Genomic DNA, 22,471 nt, shown 5'->3' on the forward strand with positions numbered 1-22,471 from the left:
AAAAAAAGAAGATGAAGTCAAAACCCTGTGGCTCCCTCAGAGTTTGGGAATGAGCTGCAAAGTGACAAATTAATTCAGGAGGTTGTGGTACCCAAGATGTGACATTTCTCCTGGTCTTTCCAATGGTGTCACCTTGATGGGGACAGAAATCTCCTCTCCTGGGAGGCCACCAAAACCTCCCCCCATTCAGTGCCACAAGTACTGGCAAAGCAAGCAACCCCCGTGGCAGGGAGGAATGATGCATCTGACTGCACTGATATCAGAGGCTAATTAATGACTGTATTATACTATATTATTCTATACTGTATTACAGTACATCTGAACTGAAACTGCACGAGCACCCAACTGCACCAAATCTTGTGACTGTCTGCTGACAGTCCCGACACACACACGTGGATGCAATTGGTGACCTCGGGTGAACAATCCCCAGAGTGCATTCCACATGAGCTCAACAAGAGGAGCAGCAATTGAGAGAAAAATTGGTTTTGCTTTCTCTGAGATTCCTGGTTATGATTCCCAGAAAATATCCTTGGGAAGTTGTGCCTTAATTTTCTGTGTGAAGAGAAATGCGGCCACACACAAGCACTGCCACCCCAGAGAGCCCCTTCCCTCCCTGGGCTTTCATCTCCCCTCTTTGGGCTGCAGTGGTTGGGGAAAGGACCCATTTCCAGCCAGCCATGGCCCCCTCATTCCCTGTCCTGTGCTGGATTTGCTGGGAATGCCCTGAGGAAGGCAGGAATGATGCATCTGACTCCACGTTCTCAGAAAGATAATTTATTACTTTATGATGCTATATTATATTAAGGAATACTATCTATACTATACTAAAGAACAGAAAGGATACTGACAGAATGCTAAAAAGATAATAATGAAAACTCCTGACTCTCTCCAGAGCCCTGACCCAGCCTGGCCCTGGTTGGCCAAAGAGTGCAAACAACTCCCAGCAGAATGCAATGGAACAATCCCCTGTGGGTGAACAATCTCCAAACACATTCCACATCAGCACAGCACAGGAGAAGCAAATGAGATCAGAATTGTTTTCCTTTCCTCTGAGGCTCCTCAGCTTCCCAGGAGCAAAACCCTGGGTGAAGGGATCTCTCAGAGGGTGTGAATGCCACAGGTCTGTCCTGGACCCTTCCCACATGGATCATCTGGATCATCTGCCCTGAGCCATTTCCCTCTTGGAGAAGCTGAGCACTCCCTTATTTACTGGGAGCCTTCATTTGGTCAGTTCCAAATTGATCCATACATTTCCTGCTTGTATCTTTAATTTCTTAAGGGCTTTTGGTAATTATTTGTGCTGGAGAGAGGCTCCCTCTCCTTTAGTGCTATCTCCAGTGTCATTTAGCCTCTCTGCTGGCACTCTAGTGGCATTAAACAGGACTGGTGCCAGTGCCAACCCACTTGGCATCATCCCCTTGGCCCTGTTATTCCCAGCTCAGTTTGGTGTCTTTTAACCTTAACTCACATTTTTCATCTCTTGCCTTTTCTTCTGTCTGTGTGATTGAATTTCTCCCAGAGTAAATTCTGATTATTTTAAAGAGAATTTTTCCGAGCAAATTCTGATTACTTTTAAGAGAACTTTTCAGAGCAAATTCTGATTATTTGTGCTGCTCAGAACCCTCGTCTGAAGCCCATCACATTTCTCTTGACTGCACCTCCCCTTCCCCTGTCTCCAGAAGGAGAAGGAGCCAGGACTGTCATCGAGGAGTAATTTCCAAACTGTCTTTTTCTCATGGTCTGTCACCTTTTGCGTGTCATGTTCAGCCCCTGCATTTCAGGCTACAATTTTCCCTGGGAAATGAGAGTAATCCACATTTTCAGAGGTGTTCAAGCATTCAGCACATCCTGGGTGTCCACCCACCATTAGCTGAGCACAACTGAAAAGTAGTTCCTGAAATACCCAGGGCAATAATTTTCCTGTGTTTTATTAGAACTTTTTTTGTGTGAGTGTCTTATTATTATTTCTTTTATTCTGTGCCAGTTTGGAGCTGTGAATGCAGCAAATCATTTCTCAGGGTCAGCTTTTGTTTCAGTTGATGGTTCTTTTTGATTTCTGCATCTCTGCAGAATTTTTGTTATTTTTCCACTTGTCCTTGACATTGGGGGGAAAATATAATTATCTATGTTAATTAGCAAAAAATCCAGGGCCCTCTGGTCTCCCTGATGTTACAAGAGCATGCCAGGCTCCTCTTGGTTCACTCTTAAAAGGAGAAATTAAAGATTATTAAACCCATGTAACTGTCCTGAACCAAAAAATCATGAAAATTTAATCCCTGCTATGGAAAACCATTAAAGATTCATAATTGCAATAAAACTGCCTAATCAAATTTGGATTTTTATTGTTTTGGTGCTTCAGTGAACTCTGTGCTTCTTATTTGAGCAGCAAAATCCACTCCAGGGGACTCCTGATGGATCAGAAAGGCCTGGGAGATGAAATTTGTGCACCTGAGTGGGGGTTTCTCTTGGCACTTCAGGCCCTGGCATAATTCCCCTCCCCTGTTATCTTGGCAGCTGTTGGAACCCTGATTGCTGAGAATTTCAGATTTCTGTGCTGGCAGACACTGACCCCAGGAGAACACTGCAATGACCTGAGGCTGTGGAGAAGCTTCCAAAATGGAATGGTAGAACAGGGATTGTGGGTGTGGAGTTTAATAGAATTTGTGATATCACAGGGTGAAAAACTCGGAGTTTAAGGGTTTAGAATATAGTAATATATATAAAGCAAGATGGAGGTTTTAGGGTGGAGGTTGGTCCTTCTTATTCATCTTCTTCTCCTCCATCTTCTTCTCCATGGGTTTGGGTGGTTTTGTGTAATTGGATAAAAAAATCTGCATTGCAGGCCATGGGTGGCTGGTTATTGGGTTAAAAGTAAAAATAATTTAGGTGTCATTTTTTAATTGGACAGTTTGTCCTTAAAAGGCCTTGTAGAGAGAGAGATAGGGCTCCATTTTTTGTTTGTTAGAGTGAAGTAGAACTCAGAGCTTGTGAGACTGTAACATAGATAAGAACTAATAAACAGCTGAGCCTGAACAAGAAATATCATCTTGTGATTTAATCCTGGCCCTGGCAGAAAAGAAGCAAAGAATCCACAGGTAGCCAGCAATTTTCTGACAGTGGATTTAAAGCTCAAAGGGAACCTGAGATATTTGTGGAGCCCCATGGCTGGGGTCATTTGTGTCATGTGCCTTCCCCTGGGGTCCCTCCCTTCACACTTCTGGGATGTTTTAGGTCACTTCCAACACAAACCATTGAACTTTATGGTGAAGAATGAGGCAAATCCACTCAGGGTCCCTGGATGGAGCTGAGCTCCGCTGCATCTGGACTCAATGATCCCAAAAGCCTTTTCCAGCCCAAATGACTCCATGATGCTCTTGCTGCAGGTCCTTTTTCCTCCTCTGAGCATCCTCCCAGCCTCCCTGAGCCTCCTCTGTCCTTTGAGCAGAGGGAAGGGCAAACAGGAGCCCTTCTCTGGCTTCTCATTATTGCCAGCCTTATTTTGTAGAGCTCCATCCAGCCCCCCACATGATCTCCTCTCTAAATTTAACAGCCTAATCTCTTCCATCTGTCCTTTCACAGGCACCTTCATCTGCCACTGATCATTTGTTTCACTTCTCTGGAACTTTTCTCTCCCCGTGTCACTTGCTGGCCAGGCAGAGAAGAAGATCCATGCTGTGCTTTGGTAGAGCTGAGCTGAGGCCTGTGGCTAAGCAAAGATAGGAGAGGGCAGTTTCAAAATTGTGGTTTATCAGGAATAGGATGGATTGTGATACAGGAATGAGGAGGAGCAGCCCTGGGAGCACAGAGGAAGAGGACCTGGGAAGAAGGGTGAAACACCAGATGGGTGCTGGGTCTCAAACAAGGCCAGGCTGTCAGGGAAGCTCCTGGTTCCAGCAAAGGCCTTGCCCACAGAAGGGGAGGAAAAAGGAGAGGAGAGATGGAATGCAGCTGTTCCAGATGCTGCAGTTTGCAGGGTGCTGGAGGCTGTGGTGAGACCCTCCCTGCTGCATGCAGAGATCTGAGGGCTGGGGCCTCCACAGATGGTTCCTGACATCCCAGGGCAGCTGCAGGGACTGGGCTGGAGGCCCTGATGTTCTTTGGGGTTGGTCTGGTTGGTGGAGGAGACTGGGCAGACCAGTCTGAGCCGGGATCCTGAACAGGCCCCTCCAGCCTCACTGCCTGCCAGCTTTTGGGATGATCTGTGGTATTTTTGGGGTCCCCCAGACAAAGGGAGGAAATGATGAATCTGACTCCATGTTCTTAGAAAGCTAATTTATTATTTTATGTTCTATATTAGATTAAAGAATGCTATACTGAAGAATAGAGAGAGGATACAGACACAAGACTTAACAAGATACTAATGAAAACTCCTGACTCCTTCCAGAGTCCCAACACAGCCTGACCAGGATTGGTCACTAAGTATAAACAATTCACATGCTGGATAAACAATCTCCAGCCAAATTCCAAAACAGCAAAATGCAGGAGAAGCAAATGAGATAATATTTTTTTCCTTTTTCTCTGAGGCTTCTCACTTTCCCAGGAGAGAAATCCTGGGCAAAGAGGATTTTTCAGAAAATATGATGGTGACAATGATCTCCATCCAACAGCATTGTCCCTGGTCCCTCCAGCTGCTGCATCCCACCTTGGAGCTGGCTTATACTGGGCAGCACCTCCCTGCTGGGACAGGAAAGTGTTACTCCCAACAGGAGAGAGCCCCAAGGACATGCCAGGCTCAGTCCATCCTCGTTCCACAGGTGGGAGACCAGATCCTGGAGGTGAACGGCCGGAGCTTCCTGAGCATCCCCCACGACGAGGCCGTGAAGCTGCTCAAGTCCTCGCGGCACCTGATGATGACGGTGAAGGACATCGGGCGCCTGCCCCACGCCCGCACCACCGTGGATGAGACCCGCTGGATCAGCAGCTCCCAGCTCGGGGAGACCCTGCTCTGCTCTGCGGGGTATGGCCTGGGGGATTGAAGAGACAGGTGTCTGCTAAGGAAATGGAAAATGTAAACCCCTCCCTCCAAATTGTTACAATTTTGAAAATAAGGGGCTCTCAGGCAAAGATGTGAGAATAGGAATAGCAGTTCTCTACTAGGAAAATTAAAAAATACAAATGTAATAGCACAACAACAAAAACCCCACTGCCAGAGTCAAAGCATGCCCTGACCCCCTTTGTGTGTGTCAGAGTGGTGGCACAGTCCCATCCCAGGGGGGCTCAGGGTGGTGGCACAGTCCCATCCCAGGGGGGCTCAGGGTGGTGGCACAGCCCCATCCCAGGGGGGCTCAGGGTGGTGGCACAGTCCCATCCCAGGGGGGCTCAGCCCTCCTGCAGTGCCAGCTGTGGTTCTGCTGGAGCAGGGATCCTGCACAAGGGGGGAGTTTTCCTCTGCAGCTCCAGGGCTGCTGGAGATGGGCCTGCTCTCCCTCTGGGAATGCAGGGCAGCAGAAAGCTGCTCCTCTGGGAATGCAGGGGGCAAAGGCTGCTGGGCTGTTCCCAGGGCAGATTGGATCCAGGTAGGAATGCTTGGCTCCTCCCCTGGGCGGAGCATCTCCCCATGGGATGGTGGAATTTGATCAGCCCTGCAGGGACACTCCCTGGCCATGGACAGCAGAGATCTCCTGGAGGGAGGGTGGGTGTGGGAGAGATAAAGAAAACTGCCCAAAGAACAGAGAGAACTGCCCCAGCTCTGACAGATAGGAATAGAATACACAGCCCTATTTCCAACCTGAGACAGGGGCTTTTTGGGGGGTCTGTTAGCTCAGAGCCCCTGGGAGGGTGGGGACATCCAGCTTGTCCATGGAGCTCCCCATTCTGGGGTGTGGCTCCTGTGTCAGGGAAGCATCTCTGGCCTGTAGGGTGCAGCAGGTGTGGACAATGTTGTGCTGTCCGATGTCACCGTTAAACCAGGAACAGGAATGAAGGTGATACAACTCCATGAATTTTCAGAAGGCATAAAAGTTCCTTTATTACAAAACTTCATGTTTTTATATAAGCAATATCATTCACCCAGAACCTGATTGGTTCTAATAACACCTGCCACCCGATTGGTTAATTAGGAGCAACACCATCTTTCCATAAACATCACATAAAACATGTTCCACATGTTCACAAACACCAGCTGCAGAGACTTAACATAAGAATTGTTTCAATTCTTTTCTCTGAGCTTCTCACAGCTTTTCCCAGAAGGATGCCTGGGAAAGTGATCTGATTCACTCTCTGACCAACTTGTCACATCCACAGTCCCTTTCCCTTCTCCTCTGCCAGAAACTTTTGGCTCTCCAGAGAGGAGAGCAGGTGCCAGGTGCTGTGCCAAGTGACAAGTGACAGGCACTCAGGGCTAACTGATCTTCTCCCTCCTCGCAGGGCAGTGGGTGACCATGCCATGGACGTGGCAGCCAGGGTAAGACACTCCTGATGCCTTGTGAAATTATCCCTGCTACTGTGGTTTATTTTCCATGGGAGGGAGGGCCTGTGCTCCTGGTTACAGCAGGGGTGCTGGTTTGGGATTTTAATGGGCCTTTCTCCTCCCCATGCTGTGTTCTACAGTGACACAGTGGTGTCCCCTCTCCTGTGCCACTTCAAAGCACATCTGGTGCCCTCCAGCCTTCATGGGCAAGGGGCAATGATCACCCATGGACAAGGACCAGGGGTGTGATGATGTTCACAGGGGTCCCAGGATGAGGGAAGAGACAAGAATCTTGACTCCATGTTCAGAGGGCTGATTTATTATTTTATGATATATATTATGTTAAAACGATACTAAAAGAATAGAAGAAATGATTTCAGCAGAAGGCTGGCTAAGAATAGAAAAGGAATGAATAAAAAAGGTTTGTCTGTGACCCAGACAGTCTGGACAGCTGGGCTGGGATTGGCCATTAATTAGAAACAACCACAGAGACCAATCCCAGACCCACCTGCTGCATCCCACAGCAGCAGAGAATCATTGTTTGCATTTTGTTCCTGAGGCCTCTCAACTCCTCAGGAGGAAAAATCCCAAGGAAAGGATTTTCCATAAAACATGTTGGTGACACATGGGGACCCCTCCACCCTGCAGAGGTGACCATGACTGGCCTCATGGTGGCTGGCTGTGGGCCCTGGGAGCTGCAGGGGTCTGTCCCAGCCCTCTCCAGCTCACCAGGCACAGGGACTCGCCCCGTGCTGTGCCTGCAGCTCTGTGCCAGCATCTCCTGGACACCTCCTTGCAAAGCACATTGCTTTTAAATGGAAATTAAGCAGGGAGGTTTCACAGGTGGCTCTCACTGATAACAGCTTTGTACTCTTTGCTGGCAAAACATGTTCTCCAGCCTCAACTCCTCTCTGTCTCTGGGATAGTCAGGGTCTTGTCTGGTTCTATATCCCTATGCCAGCTCTGCCTGGGAGGAAACACTAAGACCTCCCCTCAGAAATTCCTCTCAAAGGGAAAAAGTCTTTCATCTGCAGCCAGGCTTGTCTCTCCCTGGGGCTCCTGTGGTTGCCAGTGGCTCTTTCTTCACTAGGGTCTGCTTCAAGCTGGCAGGGGGGGCAAATGTGCCTTTTCCACATTATGGGGATCTGGCCTGTCTCCTGTGGCCTCAGTTCTCCCAGTTCTGTCAGGGAGGAGCACAGCCTGGGATTAAATCACTGCCTGCTGGGGGATAGGAGCTCCACTTGCTGAAAAGGGATGGGAAACTCAACTGGTGCTGCATGAACTCAGAGAATCAGAGTCCAGAGAATATCCTGAGCTGGAAGGGACTGAAGGGATCCCCCAGCCCAGCCCCTGGCCCTGCCCAGCCCCCCACCAACCCCACCCTGGGCATCCCTGGCAGTGCTGTCCAAAGGCTCCTGGAGCTCTGGCAGCCTCGGGGCCGTGCCCATTCCCTGGGGAGCCTGGGCAGTGCCAGCACCCTCTGGGGGAAGAACCTTGCCCTGAGCTCCAGCCTGAGCTGCCCTGGCCCAGCCCCAGCCGTGCCCTGGCTCCTGTCCCTGTCCCAGAGAGCAAAGCTCAGCTCCTCTGATCTTGGCTCTGGTGACACTGAAAGGCTGATGGGGGGTACCTGGGGGTACCTTCCTCCTGTCATTCCCAAAATCCTCCTTCCAGTCTGACTCCCAGCTCCCCCACAGGCAGTGCTGGCACCCAGGCAGAGAGGGCTGGTGGCAGAGCCCAGAGCAGGGGCACTCCTTGGTCCAGCCTGCTCAGCCCAGCTGGCTCAGCAGAGCTCTGCCCTCCTTCCCACTGCCACCCCCTTGGCATCCCAGCCCCAAGGCTGTCCCCTGTGCCCTGCAGCCCGTGTTCTACCGGGGGCTGGCCGGCTCGCAGGTGACCCTGAGCACCATGGTGAACCAGAGCCGGGTGATGCTGGAGGAGCAGGCCAGGCACCTGCTCAACGAGCAGGAGCGTGCCACCATGGGCTACTACCTGGACGAGTACAAGGAGGGCAACATCTCCGTGGATGCTCTGGTCATGGCCCTCTTCGAGCTGCTCAACACACACGCCAAGGTGAGGCCCTCCCCAGGGCAGGGACAGCTGCTGGGGGCTGGAGGGCTGAGCAGGGTCACTGCCACACTGTGGGCATTGTCACCGTGGGGCCCCGTGCCTCCAAGGTGATCTGCTCAGGGAAAGGGGGAGGGTACGGGAGACAAATCCACATTGTCGTAGAACAGCACAGAATTCCACCCTGGTTTGGGTCGGAAGGGACCTTAAAAATCCCCTTGTTCCACCCCTGCCATGGCAGGGACACCTTCCACTGTCCCAGGCTGCTCCTAGCCCTGTCCAACCTGGCCTGGGACACTGCCAGAGATCCAGGGGCAGCCCCAGCTGCTCTGGGCACCCTGTGCCAGGGCCATTCTGGGGGATGCAGGCTGGTGTTCAGTGGCAGAGGAGCTTCTGGTAGCGTTTAGGACCAAACCTCCTCCATCACCTGCCAGTATATCCCATTGCCATTGCTGACCGTGGTGGGAGGGAGACCTGCAGCTTGCCAGGAATGTGACTGTGCTCCACCTGGCTGTGGCTCTGTGTGCCTGGCCAGTTCTCGCTGCTCTCCGAGGTGAGGGGTGTGATCTCCCCACAAGACCTGGACCGCTTCGACAACCTGGTGCTCAAGAGGGAGATCGAGTCCATGAAGGCCCGGCAGCCCGCGGGGCCCAGCCCTGACTCCTACTCCATGATGTCCTACAGCGACACCGTCTCGTCCTCCAGCAGCCACTTCACTGCCACCACCGTCAGCTCGGCCCGGGTAGGTCCCTCCTGCCCGACCCTTCCTTCCAGCACCTCCTCCTGGCAGTCCTACAGCAAGCTGCTTTCCCTGAGTGCTGCAAAGCCATTTCACCCCACAGGGAGCCCTTCCTGCTTCCCCCATGGGTTCCCTGAGCTGTTATTTTTCTGTGCACTCTGGGTGGTTTGTGGGTGATCCCTTGAGGTGCTGGGTGTCTCTGTGCCCCTGACACTGAGGTGCTGCTGTCCCCTGCTTGAGGGCTGCATGTCCCCTTGATGCCTTGTGCAGGCTGCCCTAGAGCAGAGGCTGGACAGAGCTAAAGAATAAAGCAGGGATTTATTAAAGGCCTCCATGGATCCACCTTGGGCAGCACCAGAGCCCAGCCAGGGCTGCACCCAAGATGAACCAAAATGGCCCCAAAATGCCCGGCCGGGCACGGGGTCTCTCCCTGGGATCAACTCTGCTCCATTCCCACCTTGCAGTTCATTGTCCCAGCCCAGCTTTAGCCCAGGCACTCCCACCCTGCTTGTTTTTCTCTCTCCAGCCCACGGGGTTTGTGCTCCTGGGCTGAGATTTGGCTCATTTGTCCTTGGTGCCCAGCTGGAGCAGGAATTGTTTTGTCTCCCTGCTCTGTGCACAGAGCTCACCATCCCCTGATGGGAACCCAGACCCACAGACTAAAGCAGCACAGAGTGTGAAACATAGAAAAGCTAAACCTGAGCCATCACCTTCATCCCAGTGATGGACAGAGCCTGCCTTGCTCACAGAAACCCACTGGAACTGCATCCCCACAGGAATCCCAGCCCAGCCCTGCCATGCCTGCTGCTGTTCACCAGCTCCTAAATCACCCCCTAAGGATGCTGGCTGCCTGCTCCCCATCCCAGTCGGAGCCACAGTGGCCAGGCAGCTGCATCCCATTGCCACCCACTCTCAGCACTCAGCAGCAGCACTCCCACGTCTCTGCCAGGCCCCTGTCACACGCACCATCTAATTAAGTTACTGTAATCACCTCAGACTGTGCAGGCACACAGCCCCCAAATTAATTTCCTCGCCATAAAATGCCTTTCATCATAAATGCATTAGTAACCTTGGAAATTAAACCCTTCATGGAAAGAAGGAGGAACAATGGGCTCTGTGCTCAGCGAGGAAAGCAGCCCACAGTGGTGGGATGGGGCTGGGGAGGGTCCACCCAGCACAGCCCGTGCTGGGGGAGAGGGGAGGGGGCTTTCCTGGGGCTCTGCCTGCCTGTGAGAGACCTCAGAGACCACCAGAGCATCAGGGCTGTGCTTTTGTCCTGTTTTGTGCTGTTAAATCCACAAGTGCCCACAGGAAAGCCACCACCTCAGGTCAGGAGGATTTCAGTGAGATCTTTTCTGGATCTGCATAAACAAAGTGAGTTTTGCTCTGCTCTCCAAGGAGCTGCTGGGAAATTTTTTCTGAGGGCTGGCACAGGTCTGCCAGGATTGTGTGCTGAGTCTAACACCCTGCTGTCATGCTGTGCCCATGCCTGGGGCTGTGCCGCGTGCTCCAGGTGTGCCTGGTGCTCCACAACACATGCCAAACGTGCCTGCCTGGGCCAGTGTGTGACCAGTGGCCCAGCCCCACCTGGCACATGATCCCAGAGCTCAGGGAGGGACACCAGGGTGGTGCCGTGGCACAGAGAAGGGAGTGGGCACCACTGCTTTAAGAGCTTCCTTCAAGAGCACGTGTCCCTTGTGCCCCTGCAGGGCCTCCTTGGCCAAGTGGCACTTGTCCCCAGGGGTGGGAGAGCACGCCCTGCTCCAAGGAATGGAGATGATCCATCCAGGGTGATGGGAATGCTGCCACTGGATGTGGTTGTGCCCACTCTTGCTGGAACAGCTGCCAAGCAAAGAGCACCAGCTCGTGGTGGATGGGTGCTTGGAAGTGCTTGGTGGATGGATGGTAGCAGGAGAGATGTGGGCAGGGCTCCCAAAGTGATCCCTCAGCCCCTGCTGCTGTTCCCTCCCCAGCAGCCTGGCAGGAGGGGCTCCCTCCAGCCCTCCCTGGCTGCAGCTGGGCTGGGTTCTGGGCTGGGTTTGGGGACAGGGGCAGCACCGTGCCGGGGTTTGCTCAGCTCTCTCCTTTGTTCTGCACCCTCCCTGATGGCACATTTTCCCTTTTGTGCTTGTTTCCCTCTGCTCTCCCCTGGCACACCCCAGGAGCGGCTCCTGTGGCTCATAGACCTGATGGAGGTAGGGCTGCAGTGCCTGGGGCAGGGGGTGCGGGCAGGGGAGGGGAGGGATGGGCTGCCCAGGGGGGTGGCAGCTCCTGCAGGGCCACCTCGTGTCACCCACCCCTGCTGCTCCTCCGTGCCTCTGCACAGAGCAGCTCCTTCCCCCAGTCCTTGGTGCTGCAGTGCACACAAGGCTCAGCTTGAGCCAGACCCAGCTGGATCTGAGTGCCACAGACACCTCAGGGATGGAGTTTTGGAGGCAGCAGCAGAGCTGGAGCCTGGCAGAGCCCACACTGCCCTCCCTGCTGCTGTGCTGTGTGGGCACCCTGGCTAAACACCAGCAGAAAATCATGGAATGGTTTGTTTGGAAGGGACCTTTAAGCCCATCTAATTCATCTGCCCTGCAGTGAGCAGGGACATCTTCAGCTAGACCAAGGGGCTCAGAGCCCTGTCCAAGTCCTTGGATGTTCCCAGGGATCCAGGGGCAGCCACAGCTTCTTTGGGCATGCTGTGCCAGGGCCTGCCCACCCTTGTTCTAAAACACATCTTCCTTCTATCTGATCTAAACTCACCCTCTCTTAGTTTAAAACCATTCCCCTTCATGTTATCACAACAAGCCCTGCTAAAAAACCTGTCCCCATCTTTCACAGCCCTCTCCAAGCAGTCAAATGGCACAACAAGGTCTCTGCAGAGCCTCCTCCTGTCCAGGCTGAGCAGCCCCAGCTCTCTCACATCCCTGCACACATCCTTAGGATGGGGGAGAATTTTCCTCATGGCCCTTGGGTGTGCAGAGCTCCATGCTGCAGTTCAGGGGGTCAGTGCACTTGGACTGTGAGTGAGAAATGCTCACCCAGCATGTGGAGGGGCTGGGCAGGGGTGGAGGAGAGCCCCAGGAACCCCTCCCTGTGTCACCCCTGAGCCCCTGGCTGGGAGCAGGCTGAGGGAAGCTGCAGGCTCCAGGCTGTGGAAGCATTCCATGCTCCTGGCCTGCAGGGAATCACAGGGTCAGGACAGCCCAGGGAGCAAAGGGTGGGACCTGCAGCTCTGAGCCCACCCCTGGGAATGGCTCTTACCCAGCAGAGGATGCTGTGACATTCCCACATGGAGTTTGTCCCAGGCACCCAGACTGTGGGACACAGATCTTTCTGGCTCTGTGGCCACAGTGACACGAGAGCAGGTCACCTGTCCCATGGCTTGGTGAGTGAACTTCTGTCATTGCAGGGCAACCCCAGTGTGGGGAATAATGTGATTCTGAAATCATGGGCTCTGAGCCATGATTCACAAGGCTGAACAACTGCTTTATTAAACTATTCTATTTTACTAATACTGTACTAAATTACATACTAAAGAGATACTGTACTAAAAAATACTAAAGAAAAACTTGTGGCTGTCTGAGACAGCCAGGACACAGCTTTGACCCAGCTGGCCAAGGAATCTAAACAACCCTCAGCAGAATCCAACTAACAAATCACTTTGGGTAAACAATCTCCATAACACATTCCACATGTGCCAAACAACAGGAGCAGCAAATAAAGATAAGAATTGTTTTCTCTTCTTCTCTGAGCTTCTCACTGCCTTCCCCAGGAAAAGTCCTTGGAGAAGTTGTGCCTGCTGCTCTCTGTGAAGAGAGCTGGGCCACAAACTTCCCCCAAAACCAAGCAGGGTGGGGCTGAGCCAGCCCTGCCATGGGATAAGTGATTCCATCCAGGAATGCTTGAAGGATGCTTGGCAATGAGCCAGTGTTTGATGGTGCTCAGCCACTGAGTGTCACCAGCACCTCCTGAAGTCCTGGGCCTCCAGAGGAGTCCTGCAGGGCAGAGATCAGCTGCAGACTGCAATAATCAGGTGCAGCATGTCTGACCAGAGCAGTGGGAATTCCTGATTGTTCTGGCATTCCCTTTGTCCCTACCTCCTGCCCAGCCCTCAGTGTCAGGATGAAGGAATTGATATCCATGGGGGTTTTGGTTTTCCTCTCCACCACTTCCTAGCAAAGCTGCTGCCAGCCAGAGGTGCCTTCTCCTCCCAGGGCTGGAGGGAGGTGGTGATTCCAGAGGTGCTGCCCTGCTCCAGCTGGTTCCAGAGGTGAGCCAGCTCCAGCTCCCTGGGATGTCCCATGTGCTAGGAATGCTCCTCTCAGAGGGTGAGGATAAGGACAGAGTGAAACCACTGTGTGGAGGTCATTTTGCATGCTTGGAGCCCCTAAAATCTGCAGCAGGGGCTTGTGGCTCCTCCATCCCTGTGGCTGCATTCCAGAGTGGGAGATGGAAGGGAAGAGAGGAGGGAAGCTGTGCTTATCCCCAGGCTGGGGTGGTTGTTCAAAGTTGACACCCTGCAGGACTCAGGCTGAGTAGCTCAGCAAAGCTCTCATTAGCAGTAGCTGGAAATTAGGGGACAGATTTGGAGCTGAGAGGTTAATTAAAGGTTGGGCTGTGTTCCCCGGGGAGGTGGCAGTTTCTCCACTCTTTAATCTGCAAATGAAAAGTGTCTGCCTGTGTGAAAGATGCTCTGCAGCTCCATCACTCCTGCTGGGGACTCTTTTTAGGACAAGACAGACAAACATTTCCCAGCTGCTCTGAGGAGGGGCTGGAAGGGCCTCACCTGGCCCCAGTTACCCCGAGGAACTGGAAAATGGATGGGGTAGAGAGCAGGAGGGAGCAGCCTTCTCAATACTCATTTTTCAGGGCAGTGATTTCTGTGAGTCCTTCAAGGGAAATCCAGGAAGGCACAGCCTCAAAATAGCCAATTCCTGAAAGCAAATGTGCTTAAAACTCATCATGGTTTATGGCCCAGAGCAATCACTGTTTAATTGCTTTTGCCCCCTGAAGGAGTGAGGAAAAGCAAATCTTCTGCAGCCAGAGGTGTCCTGGGGAGAAGCAGCAGCATCAGTGTCCCTGGCAGGGGGGACAGAGATGGCAGTGGCACTGGGGGGCACAAGGACAGCTGCTGTGCCCACCCAGCATCTGCAGAGGAGCCACAACTCAGGACAGACTGGTCCTTGCTGTGAGGCCAGAGCAGGGACAGGGGCTGGGATGGGCACAGGTTTTAGGGGGCATCAGACACATTATTCCCATTTAGTAGTGACACAGCTGGGACAGTTTCTGCCAGTCCAATTCCCCAGAGCAGCTGGGGCTGCCCCTGGATCCCTGGCAGTGCCCAAGGCCAGGCTGGATGGAGCTTGGAGCAGCATGGGACAGGGGGAGGTGTCCCTGCCTGTGACAGGGGTGACACTGAATGATCTTTAAAGTCCTTTCCAACCCAAATCCTTCTGTGATTCACTTTTAAAAGCCCCCTGCCCTTATGTTGGAGTAATGGAGGATGAAACCCCCCCTGCCACAGGAAGGTTTCCCAAGCCAGACCTTTACCTGTCACTCCCTGAACAAGCTGTTTCTTTGTGTTCTCATTCTCCAGAGCTCCTTCAGAAGTCACAGGGATAAAAGCACTTTACATCAATGTTTTTGCTGCTCCTCTAATGGTCTTAATTGCCTCCCGTGTCTATTTTGGGACTCGAACATCTCCCAGGCACAGCAGCAGCCTCCAGCAGCTGGGGGAGATGCAGATGCACCAGTGTTTCAGCTAATCAGCTGTTTACCCTGCAATAAATAGCAGGCACTTAAACACAAACTGTGCCCTGCCCCATCCAAACAGCCCTGCCAGCGGGACAGGAGCCGAGCTCAGCCTCCCTGAGCAGCAGCAGCCCCCTCCAGAGCAGCAGATGCTGAGGGAGAGGGGGCTGAGGCTGGGTTTGCCACCAGGGGGGCTGGGGATGGTCCCCCCTGGCCGAGGATTCCCTCTGCACCCCCAGCTCTGCTGTGTCCTCACTCTGGCTCCCTGACTTCACCAGCTTTGCTCTGCTTGGCTGCACCCATGGCCTCTCCCTGGGCCCATCCCTACTGAGAGATTCCCACAGGAAATCCCTTCTGGATTCCTGGAGCTGTGATGTCCTCAAAACTGTGGTGGGGCATTTCCTGGTGACATTTCTGAGCTCATAAAGCAGTGGCAGCAGCTTCTCTTTACATCTGAGACCCACTGCTCTGGGTTGCAGGGGAGGAGAGTTTTAAATTTCTATTGTCCTTCCTCTGGGGATAAAAAAACAAGTGTTGAACCTGCAGCCCTCAGGGCTGGTCCCCTCCCTCCTTCCAAATTCAGCAGGAGCAGCTGATTTGGGCCTAGAGGAGCCCACCCCAAGGTGTCAGGTCCACAGCATGCTCTGAGCACATCCCTTAGCTGGGGGGAGCCTGTGTTCCACCCAAGGCACCCCAAGGAGGCAAAACCCCCTGGGTAGGGCTTGGCCCTGCACGGGGAGGGGTTTGGAGCACCCCTCTGCCCGTCCCCTGGCACTGTGCTGGTTGCTCCTGCTGCTGTGCCATGGCTCTCTGTTCTTCTGTGCCCTCTCAGAACACGTCAGAGCTGGAGGGAGCTGGGGACTGCCACCAGAGCAGCATCAACACCCTGCCAGATGTGTCCCTGGTAAGGCTGCACGGAGCTGGGGGGAGCAGGAGGCAAACTGGGGGTGCTGGGTTGGGCCCCAGCTGTGGCAGCTGGGCCACACCAACCCCCAGGGCAGTCACTGAGCACAGCTCTTCAGGTGGGTCAGGAGGAGGATTCTGCCTGGCTGGATAGGAGCAGCCTTGTGGAACCAAAGAAAAGCTTGGGTGGATTGTTTTGTGTTGGATTAGGCTCTTTTCTGACCCAGACATGAGGCAACTGAGAATAAAATAAAATATTTTTTATTAATATATTTATATATTTTATAGATTATTTTATATTTTATATTTATATATTAATGCCATCTATTTTAATATATTAATATGATATATATTTTGTATATTATTGTTATATATTTATATATATTATTATTATAAATAAAATAGAAAAGTCAAAAATCTTTTTTTCCATTTTCAGTCTCATGAGAAGGATGAGACAATACAGATGTTATAATTCACGCCATCACAATCAGAACCCAACTATTTCTTAATTACAGTACATTATAAGCATTTCTTGCCCTATCAGGTGTTCTGCAGCTGTGCTCATTTTGGAGTTGAATTCTCATTGTCAGAGGGTCAGGAGGGTGTTTGTGTAACTGTCAGGTCAGGAAGGTGTTTGTGTAACAGTGTCAGAGGGTCAGGAAGGTGTTTGTGTAACACTGTTAGGGTCAGAAAGGTGTTTGTGTAACCCTGTTATGGTCAGGAAGGTGTCTGTGTAACCCTGTAGGTCGGAGTTGTGTATGTAGTCAGGAAGGTGTCTGTGTAACTCTGTCAGGTCAGGAAGGTGTTTGTGTAGCATGTATGGTCAGAAGGTGTCTGGTAATCTGCAGGTCAGGAAGGTGTTTGTGTAACAATGTTAGGGTCAGGAAGATGTCTGTGTAGCTATGTCAGGTCAGAAAGGTGTTTGTGTAACCCTGTTATGGTCAGGAAGGTGTGTAGCACTGTCAGAGGGTCAGGAAGGTGTTTGTGTAGCACTGTTATGGTCAGGAAGGTGTGTAACTCTGTCAGAGGGTCAGGAAGGTGTTTGTGTAGCACTGTTATGGTCAGGAAGGTGTTTGTGTAACTCTGTCAGGTCAGGAAGGTGTTTCTAGAACAACCAGCTCCTTCAGCCATGGTCAGTGTTAGATGAACATGCACTGAGCCTGGGCATGGAGTCCTACAAACTGTTCTTGCTTTGGCAGGATGATCTCTCCTCCTTCCCAGAGGAACCACCCAACTTCAAGCCTCCTCCTCCTCCATCAGCCCCCCAGACCCTGGACCCCTCCTCAGCCCAGCCCCGTCCCCAGGGGAAGGACAAGCCCAAGCGCCCCTCCTCCGAGTCCTCCCAGTCTGGCCTTTTCTTCGTGGCCCCCCGGAACCCCTCTCCCCCTCCCAACCCCCCCGAGAAGGACACGCTCAGTGTCACCTCCACGGCCTCCACGGCCACCGAGGATTCCGCCCCCAGCGCCATCTACGCCACCATCTCCCCGCCGTCCCCGCTCGGCTCCCGCCGGCCCGCGGACAGCCCGCTGCCCCTGCTCGGCCAGCACCCCATCGGGCCCTTCCCCAGGGTCCAGTCCCCCAGCAGGCTGAAGAGCCCATCCCCAGAAGGGCTGCAGAGCCCCCCCGGCCCCGTCCCCTCCCCCTCCACCCCCGCACCCCGCGCCCCCTCCCCCGGACAAGGGCAGCCCCCCGGCCGTGGGCAACCAGCATTTCATCATGGTGGAGGTGCACCAGCCCAACAGCGAGCCCGACGTCAACGAAGTGAGGCCCCTGCCCCAGGCCAGAGGTGGGTGTCACCTCAGCAGCTGGAGGAGCCCTCCCTGGGGTGCTGGGGGGGAGATAAATGGGGCAGTACACAGATCTCAGGGCTTCAGGTCTCGTGATGGATCTCATGATCCAAAGGTTGGAGCATCTCTCCTATGGAGAGGGAGGGTGCTGGGGGTGCTCACCTGGAGAGGAGAAGCTCCAGGGAGAGCTGGGGGAGCCCTGCCAGGGCCTGAAGGGGCTCCAGGAGAGCTGGAGAGGGTCTGGGGACAAGGGATGGAGGGACAGGACACAGGGAATGGCTCCCACTGCCAGAGGGCAGGGATGGATGGGAGATTGGGAATGAGGAATTGTTCCCTGGCAGGGTGGGCAGGCCCTGGCACAGGGTGCCCAGAGCAGCTGGGGCTGCCCCTGGATCCCTGGCAGTGCCCAAGGCCAGGCTGGACAGGGCTCGGTCTAGTGGAAGGTGTCCCTGCCCATGGCAGGGGTGGGATGAGATGAGATTTAAGATCCCTTCCAACCCAGGCCACTCTCTGACTTTAAGGACTAGAAGTAATTCTGGTCTTTTCCCATTAACTGTGCATTTTGAAAAAATATTGAATTGTGCCCACACTCAGCTTGGAAATCACATTTATCCCAGGAAGAAGAAGTGGAGGTGAGGGAGCAGTGTGCAAGGCCCCATGGGTCACTTGGAGGTGGGGAGGGGAGGAAGGGTCCCAGGGAGAAGAGGACATCTTGGAGATGGAGAGGGACATGAGGGGGGTCCAGGGGCTCTCGGGGATGAAGAGGAAAGGGGAATCCAGAGGTGTCTCGGACATTGAGGGGGAAGGGGGATCCAGGATGGATTCCTGGAGAAGGAGAGGGAAGGGGATCCAGGAAATCTCTCGGCAAAGGAGAAGGAAGGGGGACCCAGGGCAATCCCGGGCGTCCCGGAGCGTTCCCGCCCCCCCCGCGCTGCGGCGGCGACACGAGTGGCAATGTCGCCCTCGTGTGGCACAGTGCCGTCACTGCAGCCGGCCCTTGTCTGCAGGGTGATGCGGGTGCATTAATGCAGCGCCGCTGCTGCTCCTGACATCTCCAGCCTCCATCTGCACTTGGCCTTCATCCTCGAAGGGCAGAAAGCTTCTACATGGCAGCACCTCTTCACTTGGTTTGGTCCCTGTCTCCTCCCAGCCCCTGTTGTGGAGCATGGGCTGCATAAACTGGCCTCCAGCAGGGTCCCTGAATTCATCAGGGATGATTCTCCTTCCATCCCAGTTTGGAATCTGGGTTGCATTCCAGACCAGAGCTTGAGGCCACTTGTCTCTGGATGCTGCCTGTGCTCAGCTCTGCTCTTCTGACAGGGGGGTGCAGTGAGGATGGGGTCAATCTGTTCTCCCAGGAAACAGGGATAGGACAAGAGGAGATGGCCTCAAGCTGTGCCAGGGGATCTTCACGTTGGATGTTGGGGAAATCCTTTCACTGAAAGAGTGGTCAGGCACTGGGGAGAGGCTGCCCAGGGCAGTGGTGGAGATCCTATCCTTGAAAGAATCTAAAAGCCGTATAGATGCGGCACCTGGGGACACGGCTTTGGAGTGGCCTTGGCAGTGCTGGTCTTGTGGTTGGACTCGATGATCTGAGAGTGCTTTTCCCACCTAAGCAATTCCATGGTTCTGCAGGGCTGTGCTTGGGATCCTGCTCTGCAGCCCCGGTGTGAATCCCAGGGAGGCTGCCCAGCCCTGGGAGCGGGAGCTGCCCTCGCCCCGCGGCCGTGGGCGCTCGGCCGGCCCGGCCCTGGCGCTGCCCCCGCTAACGCCGCGTCTCTCCCCAGCCTCCACGCTCTCCCAGCTGTCGGACAGTGGGCAGACCCTCAGCGAGGACAGCGGGGTGGACATCGGGGAGGTCGAGACGAGCGGCAAGGACAGGAGCCGGCAGCCAGGCCCCGGGAAAAGCCGCAGCCCCAAGGAGGCCACGAGGAGCGAGGGGGTGGCAGAAGGGGCCTCCAAGCCGGTGAGGGGGTTTGGGGTGCTGCTCTGTGTGGGAGGGGGCACCTAGGGCTGTGCCCCACTGCCTTGGCCAGCCCCTTCCACTCCCTCTGTCCACAGGCAGCAGCCACTCATCCGTGCTTAGCTGGGGTATTTCTTCTCTCTGCTGCGGGCAGTCAGTTCTCTGGGGAGCTGAGCTGTGGGGAAAGGGGTCAGGAGTGGCTGAGAGGGGCACTGTAGGGCTGATTCACTCCGTCCTGGGTAAATCCCATCCCTCCCAGCTCTAACAAGCAGCTACCTGGGGCATGGGTGAATTCCTGGCTCTAAAGAGACACATGCGTGAAGTCACCTGTCGCCCAACGGAGAAGGTGTCAGACCTAACTCAGAGGGTTTCTGGTGGTGGTGAGGCTGGGGGACACAGGCAAGCAGAGAGCTGCTCTGCTCCTTCCCAAACACTTCCAGAGCTGCCCAGAGTTGGGATTTTAGATCAGGAGTCAGAAAGCAACTGCAGGGCTGTGACTGTCCCTCTGTGGTGACAGCCAGCGTGTCCCTGCCTGCTTTGGGGCCCTGGCCAAGGGAGCACGGCTGGCACACGGTGTCCAGGCCCCCTTGGCAGTGCTGCCATCTGTCCCCACAGCCAGGGCTCCTGGAGCCCACGTCATGTCTGATCCGGGTGTCCAAGACCGCTCCCACATTGGGCATCGCCATCGAGGGCGGCGCCAACACACGGCAGCCGCTGCCCCGCATCGTCACCATCCAGGTAGGGCAGCTGGGATGGGACAGCTCTGTGCACATCCCAGCCCAGCACATCCCATCCCAGCCCAGAACATCCCATGGATCCCATCCCATCCCAGCCCAGCACATCTCATAGATCCCATCCCAGCCCAGCCCATCCCAACCCAGCCCTCTCCTCCCTGAGCAGGCTGGGGAAAGCCCTGGAGCTGTGGCCAGGGAGATTTTGGGGGTTTGTCCCCCCCTACAGCCCTGCAGCTCCCCAGACACCGTTCTGCCATGCTGAGGATGGTGTCTGTGTCCCATGGATGATCCCATCCCAGAACACACCTCCTGGGAGCCAGCTGTGTGCTCCAGACATCTCCGAGGGGATCAGGGCAGCCCTGAAAGCTTGGCTGCTGTCTCCAGATGTCTGGAAACTGCCAGACAGAGGATTGAGGAGGGGGAATGGTGGATGGGAGCCAGGGGACTGAGCCCTCTGGAGCTGTCTCCCTGCTTGCTGTTTACTTGGGGCAAAATTCAAGTGATTTACAGCAAAAAAAAAAGCAGAGCCAACTCTGCCTTGGTTATTCTTGGCCATCCCAGCTGGCGTCAGGCTCCAGGAGCAAGCGGGGTAGAAGCCAAATTCATCCCTCTCTCCAAAAAGTGAAATAATTTCACATCCATCACATCAGATATGAAATATCTCCATTTTTTTTCCCCTGCTTGATGCAGGGAGTGGTGGGAACATGGGCTGACCCCTCTCTGTCCTGCAGCGGGGGGGCTCGGCACACAACTGTGGGAAGCTGAAGGTGGGACACGTCATTCTGGAGGTGAACGGCACGGGGCTGCGAGGGAAGGAGCACCGCGAGGCCGCCCGCATCATCGCCGAGGCCTTTAAGCTGAAGGAAAAGGACTACATCGATTTCTTGGTCACAGAGTTCAACGTGGCCCTTTAGGGGCAGGGTTTGGGCAGCGCTGCCTCGCCCATGGGGAGCGCTGGGATGGGGATGGAGGATGGCAGCGAGGTGGGACAGCAGCGTCCCAGCGCGCACGGCCCCGCACGCGCACACACCCCGGCTTGTCCCCAAATGTCCCCGCTGCAGGCTCGCTGCCTGGCTAGGGCAGGCTGAGAACGGGCACATCCCTTCAAGTTTCCATCCCTGTCCTCTCTGGGGTAAGGAATATCCTGTCCCCCTCGGCCAGGCTGGGAGCGGGGCAGGAGGATGGCACGGTCTGGGTGTCCCTGCTGTCATTTGAGTGCCACACACAGAGCAAGGTGGGCCCGTGGCTCAGGCTGGAGGGAGCTTCGGGGGGTTGCTGCTCCTTTGGGTGGTCCCCAAGGTGCCCAGGTGGGTGGTACTAGCCACGGGTGGGGATGCAGAGAGAGCAACCGGAGGCCTTGTAAATCGCTGGCAATGTCGTTGTATTTATATATACAGAGCTTGTGCTTTTAATTTTTCAATAAATCCATCAGGGTAGAAAAAAGGCTGTGTTTGAGGGGTGCTTTGGGACTGGGATGAGGAAGTAGGAAGGGGAAGGGGTGATAGTGTATTTTCCTTAATATCCTGGGAACTTCCCAGGGCTGGCAGGGTGGGTGGAACTGCATGGGTGGTGGTGGTGGGGGGATGCTCTACGTCAGCCCCATGCCATCCCATCCTTGACTCATCCAGTCCTTATTCCCATCCTATCTCATGCCCAGTCCTATCCCCATTTTATTCCATCCCACCTCATTCTTTCCCATCTCAATCACTTCTCATTCCCACCTCATCCCTTCTCCATTCTTCTCTCAATCCCTGCCAAAGATCTCTGGGATCAGCCATCCCATGGATCCCTTCCCTTCCCTTCCCTTCCCTTCCCTTCCCGGAACCGTCCACTGTCCCTTCCCGCCTTCCCGGCCCTGCCCGTCCCATTCCCGGCCCGTCCATTCCCGTACCTGTGCCCGTCCTTCCCTTCCCTTCCCTTCCCTTCCCTTCCCTTCCCTTCCCTTCCCTTCCCTTCCCTTCCCTTCCCTTCCCTTCCCTTCCCATCCAATAGGATCCCGGGAATGGGCAGCACCCCGCCAGGGGGTGCCCGCGCTGCATAAATTATGCCAATGAAGTCTCCTCAACCGCGGCTCTGATTGGCCGCCAGCCACGGGATATGCAAATAAAAGATGGGCGGGGCTTATGCTGACGA

At 54.4% G+C, this 22,471-nt stretch overlaps 1 protein-coding gene and 1 long non-coding RNA gene across 3 annotated transcripts in view; both read left to right on the top strand.

The window, feature by feature from the left end:
* Positions 1 to 21,775, top strand: part of WHRN (whirlin) — a 57,586-nt gene extending 35,811 nt beyond the window's left edge. The window contains exons 4-13 of the mRNA XM_050981117.1: positions 4,755 to 4,957; positions 6,367 to 6,403; positions 8,267 to 8,479; positions 9,009 to 9,215; positions 15,784 to 15,855; positions 17,054 to 17,485; positions 17,535 to 17,640; positions 19,429 to 19,607; positions 20,220 to 20,342; positions 21,070 to 21,775. Coding sequence (XP_050837074.1) covers positions 4,755 to 4,957; positions 6,367 to 6,403; positions 8,267 to 8,479; positions 9,009 to 9,215; positions 15,784 to 15,855; positions 17,054 to 17,485; positions 17,535 to 17,640; positions 19,429 to 19,607; positions 20,220 to 20,342; positions 21,070 to 21,252 — 1,755 coding nt within the window. The 3' untranslated portion in view covers positions 21,253 to 21,775. The remainder of the gene's footprint in view (positions 1 to 4,754; positions 4,958 to 6,366; positions 6,404 to 8,266; positions 8,480 to 9,008; positions 9,216 to 15,783; positions 15,856 to 17,053; positions 17,486 to 17,534; positions 17,641 to 19,428; positions 19,608 to 20,219; positions 20,343 to 21,069) is intronic.
* LOC127060225 (uncharacterized) lies at positions 16,272 to 17,002 on the top strand. Of its 2 annotated transcripts, XR_007778990.1 has the most exons (4): positions 16,272 to 16,579; positions 16,627 to 16,647; positions 16,703 to 16,832; positions 16,893 to 17,002. It is a non-coding gene; the product is annotated as an uncharacterized LOC127060225 (long non-coding RNA). The 2 variants fall into 2 exon arrangements; XR_007778991.1 differs by lacking the exon at positions 16,893 to 17,002 and having other exon boundaries at positions 16,703 to 16,862.
* Positions 21,776 to 22,471: the final 696 nt, after the last annotated feature.

The sequence above is a fragment of the Serinus canaria genome, chromosome 17, assembly GCF_022539315.1.
Source record: "Serinus canaria isolate serCan28SL12 chromosome 17, serCan2020, whole genome shotgun sequence".
Lineage (NCBI taxonomy): Eukaryota > Metazoa > Chordata > Aves > Passeriformes > Fringillidae > Serinus > Serinus canaria.